The sequence below is a fragment of the Cydia splendana genome, chromosome 3 (genome assembly GCF_910591565.1).
Source record: "Cydia splendana chromosome 3, ilCydSple1.2, whole genome shotgun sequence".
NCBI classification, from domain to species: Eukaryota; Metazoa; Arthropoda; class Insecta; order Lepidoptera; family Tortricidae; genus Cydia; species Cydia splendana.
Window position 1 is genome coordinate 17,697,731 of NC_085962.1, and position 13,379 is coordinate 17,711,109.

Below are 13,379 nucleotides of genomic sequence, written 5' to 3' on the forward strand. Positions count from 1 at the left end.
TTAATGTCACTGTGTTGTATTTTTTCTATAAGGTTCATAATAGAGTTGTATTATGTGTACCTACTAGACGACTATTTATAATTAGATAGATATAGCCACATTAGGAGCTCTATTGATCTAACTGTGGAACTAGGTTGGTATGTGTAAGATTCCCATATTTATTAATTATAATATAATATTATTTATGTGTTGTGTGATACTTTTTCATTCATCAAAATTTGCAAGTTATTTTTGTGATGTCTGTTATGTTCCAATTTTATTTCTGACAAGGTGACACAAAACACACATTAATTATTATTATCACTAGGTAGGTACTTACCTATTAATTACCCATAAAACTATTGTTCTCTTACAGTAGAAAATGTCTCAATGTGTCTTAAATGACAAAAAAGTTTAAAGCTATTTTAATAAAGTTAATACTACTGTTTTAGGTAGTTGAAACTGTTAATAAAGATAATACTTATGATGATGAAGAATTCGTACCTCCTTCAGAAGAGCTAGTTCTAATAACGTAATGTGTCGCATGTGAGTTTTTTGTTGTTTTTCCGGGTTGGTTTAATTTTGCTACTGGCTGTTTCTAAAGTATTTATAATGTTGTTATTTTGAATTTGAACTTCTGAATGTGTATTTGTGGTATCTCTTCTTGTAAGGTGTCAAAATTACTTCGTAATTCTAAGTTAAACTGATCGTGGTTACAAATAAGAGTGTGTTTCTGTTTAGGTGTTTTGCCTATTTATGAATTAATTGCTTACGGTGGATTTAAGTCTTAAACTTTATTTTTGCTCTCACGGGTCTGTGATCGGAACTAAATTTAAACCTATTGATGTACCTAATACCTACATAAATAAATATCTAATTAAACTTTTGTCAGATGAAAATATTATTATATAAGTAGTCAATTTCGTGTGTGATATTCCGCCAGGCGAAGTCCAGGTCCAGCGACTTTGAAGTTTTTTTGAGAAAGAAGGAATTACTTATCTACGTTCATGTTTCGACCAAAGGCAAATGGAATAGACCTAGAACTACGGTCGTTTCTGCTGCCAAGGCCATATTATGTATGTGTGCTTGATCTGACTTCACCAAGGACAATGGTCCATGTTTCCTGCTTTTCATCAGTAGATTTATTTAGAGGGTCATAATCTCGTAATACTCTTCAATCTTATCATCGCAATGTGTAGATGTTGATGCGTAGGCTTTGATTGCGGTTAAAGTAGGTATATAGCTTTGGGATTTGGGATATGCTTAACGTCAACACAGCCACCTTGTCGGAGTAATTTGATAATCCGACAATGTTGTCCTGCCACTTCTTTTTGACGACAAAGCGTGTGGGTATCTTCCGCCGGGTAGTTTCAAAGTAGCGCCAATAACAGAAAAGCTAACGGAAAAACGTCTGAGGTGGTACGGTCATGTACAGAGGCGTCCTGTAGACTACATGGTTAAGGTAGCGCTCGATATTTCAACGACGAAGCGAGGACGTCGAAGACCACCTGCTACCTGGCTGACGACGGTTCAGCGAAACCTGAAAGACCTCAATATAGACGCCGACGTTGCACTCAATCGTGCAGAATGGAGGAAAAGAACAGGGAAGGCCGACCCCAAATAAATGAGAACAAGGCCTAGCAGGATGATGATGACGTGGGTATCTTCCGCCCGGGGATTCTTAGCACCACTTTTACAGGGTACTTAGCGCCGTAACGAGGAGTCGTACATGTCAAATTAGATTGGGCCATAAGCCCACCATGCTGGTTCAGTGCGGGTTGGTGGATCGCCAGAGGCTTGTTTGGTATTCCACAGGGTGACCACGTGCAGGAGAGGCTGGTCTGGGGTCCGTTACATGACATTCAGGCCCCTTACATCGCATCCCCCAATTATTATCCTCCCCTTTGTTTATTTACTTTGGTAATTTTTGATTGTAAAAATATAGCCAAACAAAACAAGCTAAGAATACTCTAGTTTTAAAGAAAAACTAGTCTTATTTGCTAATTTTTTAAGACTGAAAGTCGCTTACTTTAGTAAATATTAATTAACATCCATGTAAAATGATTCTATTTGCGCTTTTTCTTTGAAATAAACGTTAAGTTATATCAAATAACTGGATATAGTGTTGTTCCATAAATTGAATCAATATTGCGAAGTCGTCATGTGACATTAAGCAAAACTAAACGGAATAGTGACATTACAATTTTCTTTTAATTGAATTATCTTAGAAATTAAACAAAAAAAACACAGTTTACTCAAATGACTCACAAGATTAGTTTAAATCTAACAAAATATAGCAAAAAACTCTTTCTTTTATCTCTAGTACGGCAGTTTTAGACGTTTGAAGATTTCGAAAATTTTAAAGCTCTGTACCCAAAAAACACGTTTTTCGCTTAATGACACTGTGTTTCTCAAGGAGCGATATATTGTTCTTCAATAGAGGACATTTTATTGAAAATCGCATGCAATTATTTTCAGACTAAACTAGACGGTCGCATTCTGAGGGCTTACCATGAAAATCGAAATTTCGTTATTATCTATTGCTCGAATAAGCAAAGGCGATAAGAGGCAGATCCCCATATAAACTTACATGGCGATCCCAATTTGTCCCACCTGCCTTAGTATTTAGGTAAATAGGGTCAATGCGTCAGTTCACCGTCCAGTGCCTGTTTCCATCCACTTGGCGTAGTTGGCGTAGGTATAATTTGAATATATACCTGTATATTCAAATTATACGCAAGTCTTTGTAGCTACTTACGCCAAGTGGACAGACACAGGCACTGGATGGTGAACTGACGCATTTACCCTATTTTAGATTAATCAACTAGGTACCGTTAAGTAGGCATAAAATGCTTGATACCTGCACCTTAATAAACTCAGAATCTTAAATGGCTAGTCGGATCAATCTTACTCTGCATGTCATTTGCAATGACAAAGTGTGGCAAAATCATCATTAATATCAAATTAATAATATGAAAATATGACGTTTATAATGACTCCCCCTCACTTTGATCTATTCAAAGTGCAATCGGTGCAAAGTTAGGTTAGACGGACTCTAGTCACTGTGTAACCGCATTTAGCAAGTAAGCATCCTAAAGAGTAACCTTAGTAGGTAAGTAGGTACGTAGTTCTGACTGCACTAACTAGGAACACATTTTTAGAGTAGGTGGGTATTAGTTAGGATTCTAGTTATGATGTTAGTTAGGACGACTTAAATAAGTAAGATGCATCAAGGCCTAAGATCATTTATTGGTATAGTAACTTCGATCCGCTTACTAAAGTGTTTTGGTGTTAAGTATTCGTTTTTGAAGGAGGTGAACGTACAATAAAAACAATTATTATAACAAGACTCAAATACACTTTATTCATACAGCTAGAGCTAGACCAACCATTAAATAAACAAGTATAGCATACTTATAGCACAGATTAACTGCGTTATTTGTAGAGGTATTACTCGACTCCTGACTCGGCATAGCATCAAGAACGCTAGGTTTTCCATCGTTGTCACAGGTAAACATTGTGCTGTTGACGCAAACACCTTCTATAGGACTATAGAGAGTGTTTTCGGGGCACTGTATTAGTCTGGCGGTAGCGAGTTGGTTTAGCCCTTGAACGCAAGCAACATACATGGTGCAATTTTTGTCTTTGCTTCCCTCAAAGTTTCCTACGCTAATGCAATTGTACGCCGGATAGCACTGATAGCTGGTCACGTTCGTACACTGGTGGTCTACGTGGCTGTAGACAAAGTTATCTGGACAGCTGAGGTCTATTTGCGTGTAAACACCTGGAGCGCCTTGAAGACACATGGTGTATCCTTGGCAGTTGGGCAAGTTCTCGTTTGGAAACCGTCCACGGGCCGAGCAACTAGCTTGACTGACGTCGCTCAATAAGCCCTGCAATTGAAACGCTAATCCTTTATCTGCTTAACAGTTTAATAGGCCCCTAAGTCTAGGTACACGTATAACGATCGTTTGATTACAAGAAAGAAAACAACGCATGTTCTTGACGTGTTAAACACATATGACTCATTGATACTGTAGGCTAAACCATCAACACTAAAATAAACGCAATGAAAAACTAAATCAAAAAACTGTCAATGTTGTAGGTACATATTTAAATGAATGCTTATTTAATTATTAATATATTGAATTGAGATTTTAAGATTTTACAATGGGAACAAAAGACTTACTATGATAAACACTGTAAAAATCCAAACTCGTGTCATTTTGAAAATAAAAGATATAAACTTATATATCCCAAACCCGTAGTAGCCCTTGGAAGACAATACTTAGTTTAATGGCAGCTTAACTTTTTAAAATAAAGTAATTAACGAGTAACACTTCCATTTATCTCGTATGAGATAAAACAAGTACTTATTGCGAGAGCCTCTTTAGTACTGTCTAAGCCTATAAGTTTATAACTTTTGGTAAATTATGTTATCGATACATTTGTATTCAGAAATAGGTGGCTTACATTTTTAAATATATAGCTAAGTAGCTGTATACATATATTTATTATTGTAATAAACGAAAAAAAGTGTTAGGTAAGTACCTACGCCTTTTATTGAATAATTTTACGGTTTAGCCTCACTTGTTTTTAGTCAATTGCGCGACATGTTTCGAAGAACCTAGGTGCCTAGACATGTTTAGGCGAGTGACTAAAAACAAGTGAGTCTAAAGTCTAAACCGTAAAATTATTCAATGGTAGTATGTCTCACAACAGTTTAAATTCGATTATAAGCCTTTTATTTTAGTAGAGTAGGTTTTTTGGTGTTTTGGTGGCTGATTAAAGTTTCTCACCAGGGTGACGATTTTTGAAATTTGCCTGCTCGATTTCGTGTATTTCGTTCAATAATAACTCCACTACTAGGCATTTAAATTCTACTAAAAGAATTGAAAACGAGTGGTCAATACCACTAGATTCCCAATTTCTATCGCTCGTATTTAATAAAATAGCATTTTGCCGTTTTCCACCGATTTTCGAGTGACGAAATCGAGCGATCGAAATTAAAAAATCGGCCCCCAGCAAAGCAAATGATCCTGGAACTGATTTTTCCACCGCCCATCAATATCGTCTCTATGGGCCAGGATCGCCGCTTTTCCTCTGACCAGGAAATTAGCTTATTTATTCGCGTACGAAACTTAGCAAAACCCTTAATTTGGCGCAAAACGTCAATCAATACTAGTGCTAAGGTTTTTTTCCCGGAAATATGCAAAAAGACGGTCAAAGGTAGTGCCTCCTGCGTCCCGTTGCCAATTTAAAGGTAAGAGACGGGAATTCAAAGTTGCCCTAGCTTACAGGGTACTTTCCTGTGCAATTTTCAGGAATTGCTTAGTATCTAGTAAATTGTACTAGATAGAAAGCTATAGAAATTTCGGGGGCGAAAAATCGACCTAGGTCTTATCTCGAGGTAAACGCGCATTTTTGAGTTTTTATAATTTTTCCGAGCAAAGCTCGGTTTCTTGATATTTTAATTTTAATCAAGAAAATGAGAACATCGACTATCGCACAACACTATGTTAGTATTAGCGAGATAGCAGATACAGATGTTGAGATACAACTAAGCTTCGCCTAGATTTCCACACAACAATGAAGTAAGTAAAATAATGTATATACGCATATTATTTATATCTGAACTATTCTATAGCTTGGCCTCTGCGTCATGAATGTGTGCTCTTCAGATTAAAAATCGACATACTTACCTGTATGTTGATATCACTTGAGGAAAATACTCTATTTAAACACGTTTTTTGATAAAAAGAATCATAAGATTTAAATCGTAAATCAAAATAATATCTGTTTTTACGTTGGGTGAAGAACACGTGAGTATTAGGTACCGGTACCCTACGTAGAAGTTAGAATGAAGGGTTAACTATATCTGACTGTATAATAAATACAATCTACCTAATTAAAATTATTTAATGAGCCTTTCTAAAAAACATGACTGTCTTAATTTAAAATTTGAAAACACCGACAAAAAAGTAGGTAATTTTACTTAAATCTGTTGAGTTCAAACATAAGCATTCAAAACCTATCACACCACTAATCCTTTTCGGAATACTGTAACTAAATCGGTTGATCCGTAGCAGTTTGAAAATGATTACAATCAGAATTAGCCTCGGTGCGTCTCGCTTACCTCGGTATATAGTCTGCTCGAGAAACTGAAAACGGTGAAAATAGAGATACTACTCCTAAAAATACGTGTGATACCTTATTAGATTCGTCATGATGCCTAGAAAAATGTATTCGAAGCGTGTATTATAATAAGTAGTAAATTTGTTGACATGTTTTAAATACACCATAATTATTTTTATTGCCTTTTAAATAATATTTAATGTTACTTAATCGCTTTTTCAAGCCGCGCGCGTTTCCCGAAAATGAGACGCGGAGGGCTGTGTACAGCGTTGAATAAAAAGTATAAATAATGGAGATACAGTTCTACAAGTATGGAATGTTTGATTGGAAATATCCTCCTCTTCAAAATACAAATACAAATGCGTTTATTTCATAGCTTTTTACATCAGTTCTCCTCTTTTATAATATTAATTTTAGTTTCTTAAATATTAATACTTTTTGAGATAAGTATTGGGGAAATAAAAAAATATCTATTTTTTCCCCCTTTTTTGATATTTTTTTGTGCTGATACTAGCTTCGAATACATTTTTCTAGGCATCATGACGAATCTAATGAGGTATCAGTATCACGCGTATTTTTAGGAGTAAGTAGTATCTTTATTTTGCACACTTTTCACAGTTTTTAGTTTCTCGAGCAGACTAATATGTAGAAACAAATACGAGCGACTGATAACAAAATTACATAATTTCGATATCATTTTGACATCAAAATGTTTGAATTGGCCTCCATATGGGCAGCCAAACTGATTGATACAAATCCTCTTTACGCCTCACATGTATGTTTGATGAAGGATTTGTATTAGTATTGATTATCTCACTGGAGCCTTATTAACAAAAGCCTTTTATTAGCTTGTATTATTTGCACTTTCTTGGATACCTATAAAGTATGAATGCACTGTTAGTTCTAAGATTATCGAATAACGTCAACATGGGCGGGAGGATACTTGTTGGAGTCTTTCTTGTAAGTTCTATTTGATTCTAATTCCTGTTAGAAGGCACAGCAAGTAAAAACTTTTCTGCTTAGATACTAGAATTGGCTATATACTTACCAATATTACATCTTCGAATCGGCCCAGCCCGGTACTAATAGCTGGTGCCTGCGACTTAGCCTGCGTGAAAATCATTCCACGTTATCATCTGATTCATAAAAACTACCCTATGTACTTCCCCGGGTCTCAAAGTAACTCCATACCTTTCATCTAAATTGGTTCAGCGGTTTAAGCGTGAAGAGGTAATAAACAGACGGACACAGGGTTTTTGGAGTCTTTCTTGTAAGTTCTATTTGATTCTAATTCCTGTTAGAAGGCACAGCAAGTAAAAACATTTCTGCTTAGATACTAGAATTGGCTATACTTACCAATATTACATCTCCGAATCGGCCCAGCCCGGTACTAATAGCTGGTGCCTGCGACTTCGCCTGCGTGAAAATCATTCCACGTTATCATTTGATTCATAAAAACTACCCTATGTCCTTCCCCGGGTCTCAAAGTAACTCCATACCTTTCATCTAAATTGGTTCAGCGGTTTAAGCGTGAAGAGGTAATATACAGACAGACACAGGGTTACTTTCGCGTTTATAACATTAGGTACTTAAGTAGGGATAAATAATTATTCCCTACTTAATATTTAGGAACTTTTTTTTCGCTTGGTTGGTGAATTTGGAAAATTTAAAACGTAACAACTCAGGATGAATTCATCCTTGTAATTATAATGCGGTTTCAGGTGTTATACGGCGCGTGGCAAGTGCAGGCGGCAGTGGCAAACTGTACAGCTGCAGGCCGCTTCGCCGACACTAGCGACCCCACCTGTCAGAACTTCACTCTCTGCGTTTACAACCCCTTCAGCGGCGGCTACCTCGCCTACTACAACCGTTGCCCGGCAACCTCTGTATTCAACCCCAATACGCAAAGATGCACTACCAACTACATATGCAACAATACTTCGACCAACAAGCCCGTATCTGCTTGTGTAGACGAGGGATTCTTCGAAGATGAGAACTCTACAGACTGTACAACTTTTATTGCTTGCGTAGCGCTTGGCGGGAGCTTCATAGAAACAAAATACACTTGTCCGACAGGGTCGTACTTTGACCCAATTTTGGAGGATTGCTCGTTCAACTACCTGTGTGCTACCGTGTGTACTGCCGCGGGAAGGTTCGCTAACACGGCCGACAAAACGTGTGCAACTTTCTACAATTGTGTTGGAGCGCCCGGTGGTGGCTTCGTGCTGGCTCAATATACATGCCCCTCACCGTCTTTGTTTAATCCTAGAACTAAGCTATGTTCTACTATGTACAAGTGTACATAAATAACAAAGGAATACTTCTTCGCACGAGTACACAAGTCTTAAGAAACTTAATTGTATGCATCTAGCCAGGATTCGGATCTTTTTAACGACTGGATTGGAGGGTTTACTGCTTACTAGCGCTCACATACTTAATTTTGTATCAGTCGTGTTTATTTAGATTTCAATCGCTTTTGAAATAAATTTCATTAATTTGAAGTGATGTGATAGGCGTCTTACTCTTATTTTATTACCTTAATTACTCTTATTTTAATACGCATGAACTTTCACACGTACCGAATTTAATTAATACCCTAATTATAAATTACTATTTAATTACTATTAAACTTGTTTACTTGTACCATTATCGATATTCCTTAGCCATAACAAATTAGACATCATCCTCAGGTGTAGTTATTTTGGCCTTTTTTTTAAAGAGGGGAAATGCGTTACGCATACCACCCGGCGCGGGGACGGGCCGGGATGGTTATGTGGGACTCCCTGTTGTGGGCTAATGAGACCCCAGGTTTACCCACTAAAACCCCTCTGTTGGCCGCCTCAAGGCTATAAGGCGGGGCACGGGAAACGACCGAGACCATGCTTCACCACAACATAGATCTACTGAAGTTATGGTATCTACTTACCACTAACTTAATGCCGGAAAATACCTATATCGCATCATTCTGTCCATGGTGATTTACAGCGTAATTGCTGAAGGATTACAAACATTGCTATCATTCTGAGGAGAGATTTTGGCAATCGTCTAATTGACCCGTATTAAGTTTACAATCCGAGATACTATATAAACTGGCGTTTTGTGGGACTTTATTGAGAGCAGCAAAATGGACAGCAGGTTCGGAGTTGCAGTATTCCTCGTAAGTGTTTTTTATATATATGAATATAATGTAAACTGTTACATAATAACCAATTTTTAAAGTAACACTGATATACTAGGTGCTTTGCTGCGTGTGGCAAGCCCACGCCGCGGTCAACTGCACGGCGGCCGGTCGGTTCGCGGACCCCGACGACACCACCTGCCAGAACTACACCCTCTGCGTCTACGACAGTTCCACCGGCACCTACCTCTCCTACAACTACGTCTGCCCTACCACATCCGTCTTCAACCCCAACACGGCTCAGTGCACAGCGTCATCCAACTATGTCTGCAACGTAACAACAACCAACACGACCACATCAGTGTGCACAGAAGATGGCTACATAGCCGATCCTGATTCGACAAACTGCACTACTTACATTCAATGCGTCGAGATCAACGGTACCTTCGTTGAAACAACGTACACCTGTCCAGACGACACATATTACAACCCTAACACTACATTGTGCGAATCCGACTACAATTGTACCACCACTTCCACGTTCACCTGCACGGCAGCAGGAAGGTTCGCGAACACTACGGACACTACGTGCCAAACTTATATCTATTGCGTATTGGCGTCCGATGGTACTTACCTCGAATATGACTATACTTGCCCTTCCACGTCCGTATTTGATCCCGATACTGCAGTATGTACCACAAGCTACACTTGCACAACTTCTTAACAAATTCTGTTATGTGAAGTAATGTCGAATACCTGTTTATGAAAATTTATTAGCGGGTTGTAACGAGTTTATTGTCAAGAATTATAATATATTATTACCTTAATTGTTGCAAATTGTCATGTACTAATTTTGTTATTATTGGTTAATTATATTGTAGCCAATGCAATGATACATTGTTTAAATTTATATTTGGACACGACACCCATCACCCTGTGGCATTGCAAATTTAACATGTGATAAGGTAAGTTAAAAGAAAGTAAACATTAGAAAACAATGGTTTACTACGCAGATCTCTCAATGTGACGTACTGTAAACAATTAACAAGTTGTTAGCAATGTCTGTGATTGTATCTAGGAACGCGTCGTCCAAATTTTCTGATTCCTCGTTTCTTTTGTGCATTGATATCTATATTCTCTTCTTTATGCCTGATGTTGATGTGCTCAGATATCAATAAAGCGACGAGCCTTTTAACCGTTTCCTGGTTATGTTTAAAGCTAGATTCGTCTGACTTAACTCTGGTCTGAAATTCTGTACTAGTATTTTTATTTATTGGTTTTTGTTGGATCATGTTATTGGTTTTTGTTGTAGTTTCGTAAAACTGTTTGAAATACATTGCTCTTGCTCTTTTTATGTATGATGATGGTATTCTGACTTTGTTCTTCTTTTCGCCAATACTTACAGTGGTTGGTCTGTTCTGTTCCTTAAATATATAATAATTTTTGGTGAGGAAAAGTGTGTTTTTAGCTTTTTCAGGGTATATATCATTTCTGTATTTGTCGTAGTTGACATCGGGAACATTAGTCACTAAGAAAGTAGACTTATTGATGCGTCGCACTTGATATGTATCAACACAAATAGCAAATTTGTTCAAACTGAATATTATATACTTTATCATTATAAAATAAATGTTTACTAAATTTACTTTCATGGACATTAAACACGACGTACCTAAAGTTTCTTGAAATGTATTTATTACATCATTATTACATGCCATTCTGTCTATGCCATAGACTTGGCTTTAGCTTTTCGTTTTTATTCGAGTAGGTACCCTGTAAAAGTTTGAATGCGTTGGAAACTTAAGTACAGTTAGACCGACCGAGGTAAGTGTGCAACGATTTTGATAGCACACGCAGTGTTATTTATACGTCTTAAGTTCATAGAAGCTTGACGTTTAAAATAAGTAAAATAACACTTGCATTGCACTGCGTGTGCCAGAATTTATCCGAATTTTATTTGTATTTTTGCAGACTTATTTAGGTCTGACTCTTTGGTTTGCCTCATGTTTGAGTAAAGCCTGACAACAGTTTATTTGACCCTCGCCATTTTGCGGATTTTCAATGGTACTAATTTCTTTTACTGGCAACAAGTAGGTACTCTTTGACAACGAACGTTGGATGTCATCGAATGTCACCGATGTAAACAAACGGAAAATATCTACGAATATATTCAAATATAAACGGTTTTATTACAAAAATGCCAAAAAAAAAATACCAAGGATGCGAAAAAATTGTAGTGAATGCAATCAAATACTTACAGCTTAAAAAAGACGAAGGATTACATAGCATTCCAATAAACAATGTTTTGAAGTTGGTTGTTGACATGACCGGTATTGACATTTTATAGTGCGGTTTTATTGAACTGGTTAGTTGTTTGGTTTAAACTTTAATATTTCATTTAAGGTTTATGTAGATCGACGATAAAAATCCTATAATCGAATTGGAAACTGAACGTTTTATAATCGAGGTTGGTGGTTGAAAGCGACACAACATCTGATGAAAATCAGACTTCGTCAGAGTCAGAAAACGAAGAATATATTAATATTGAATATATAGTATCAGATTTTGACGAATAGGTAAATTGAATGAACCGAATTTTCTGTAAGCAATGTTTTTGACATTATACGAGTATCAACATGAAGCCAATGCCCACTACCCCGACTATACATGACGTACACACATTATTGCCATACGTAAGCTGTTTGCAGCGACACTATCTCAGGGTTAAACAAACTGTTGTCAGGCTTTACTTATGATTTTGACAAATCTGACAACTGTAGTCAAATTCTGATCGCGGTATTTATTATTAGTTTACTAGCAAAAAGCAGAGCTTTGTAAGGGCTCGCGGAGGTTTTCTACCTAAACATACCGGACCGCGACTTTCATCCAATCCGAGGCTTATTTCATGTTCGATCGAATGGGTACGTAATAAGTCCGTTAAGAACGCAGCTATAAGTGAGAGCAAGAAAGAAATATACTAACCGGACCCCGGTTGCTGTCCGGTACGCCTGTCTGTTATAGCTTTTACTTTGTCCATTTAAAACGTGTCCAAACGACAAAATCAAATTGCCAATATCATCCACACGTAATATACAATTTCATAAGCGCTTATTACATCCTACACGGTCGCCCAGTACCTACTTTTTGTAAGGAAGCCAACTGGCTTTCCTACATAATGTTGGGTCAGCGAGCCAATGTCCTTGAATTTATTTTTGCGTCCACACCACAAAATTGAGCGAAAAACTATCCCGTCTGGACACCTACTGGCGGTAATCACGCTGCTCCGCACATAAACACACACACCCAGTTCCACCAGGTACCTACAGCCAGGGTTCAGCATCAGCTCTATCTTGGGTGCTGCTATTATAAGTGCTCATTAAGACGTGTCAGATGACCAAAACAGCGTGTGCCTATGTTGCACCAAACCTGAGTTCCAATAAGTATAGCCAGGGTTCAGCATCAGCTTTATCTTGGGTACTACTCTCCTAAGTGCTCATAAGACGAGTTGGATGACCAAAACAGCGTGTGCCTATGTTGTATAAAACGCGAGCTCCACTAGGTACTGTCAGGGTTCAGCATCAGCTATCTTGGGTACTGGTCTACCCAGTGATCACATGACGAGTCGGATATCCAAAACAGCGCGTGTCTATATATGTTGCACCAAATCCGAGCTCCACTAGGTACTGCCAGGTTTCAACATCAGCTCTATCTTGGGTACTACTCTCCTAAGTGCTCATCAAGATGAGTCGGATGACCAAAACATAATGTGCCTTTGTTGTACCAAACCTGAGTTCCACCAGGTACTGTCAGGGTTCTGGGTCATTTTGTTGAACTGCACGCTGACGTTGCAATTGGCGTGCAGTCGGCGTGTAGTTCCCATACAAGTTGCAGTCGTGTATCGGCCCTAAGTCACTGAAGTTTGTATTAATACACTTATCTTTATTTATAATTTTAGCAGTTCCAAGCAATAGTAACACTAAAGGCGCCATTCATTAATTACGTAAGACAATTTATGCCAGTTTTTGACCCCCTCCATCCCCTATGTAAGAAATAATAAGAATAGGCTGACCCCCTCCCCCTATATTTACTCGTATTACGTAAAAATCTAAAGGAAAAAATTAGTACACGTTTGGTTTGTTTTAGTGTA

General features: G+C 37.7%; 1 protein-coding gene across 1 annotated transcript; it reads left to right on the plus strand.

Annotated features, from left to right (window-relative positions):
• The first annotated feature begins 9,223 nt into the window (after positions 1-9,223).
• Positions 9,224-9,971, plus strand: LOC134806579 (uncharacterized). The gene is made up of 2 exons (XM_063779888.1): positions 9,224-9,271; positions 9,351-9,971. Exons 1-2 carry the CDS (start codon positions 9,239-9,241, stop codon positions 9,954-9,956), a joined length of 639 nt encoding a protein of 212 aa, XP_063635958.1. The 5' UTR covers positions 9,224-9,238; the 3' UTR covers positions 9,957-9,971.
• The last annotated feature ends 3,408 nt before the right edge of the window (positions 9,972-13,379 follow it).

What these genes read in the sequence shown, in the direction of transcription:
- LOC134806579 (XM_063779888.1), top strand. Translation starts at nt 9,239, where the DNA reads ATGGACAGCAGGTTCGGAGTTGCAGTATTCCTC. An exon ending in TCGGAGTTGCAGTATTCCTC is followed by an intron (nt 9,272 to 9,350) that starts GTAAGTGTTTTT and finishes CTGATATACTAG; the next exon opens with GTGCTTTGCTGCGTGTGGCA.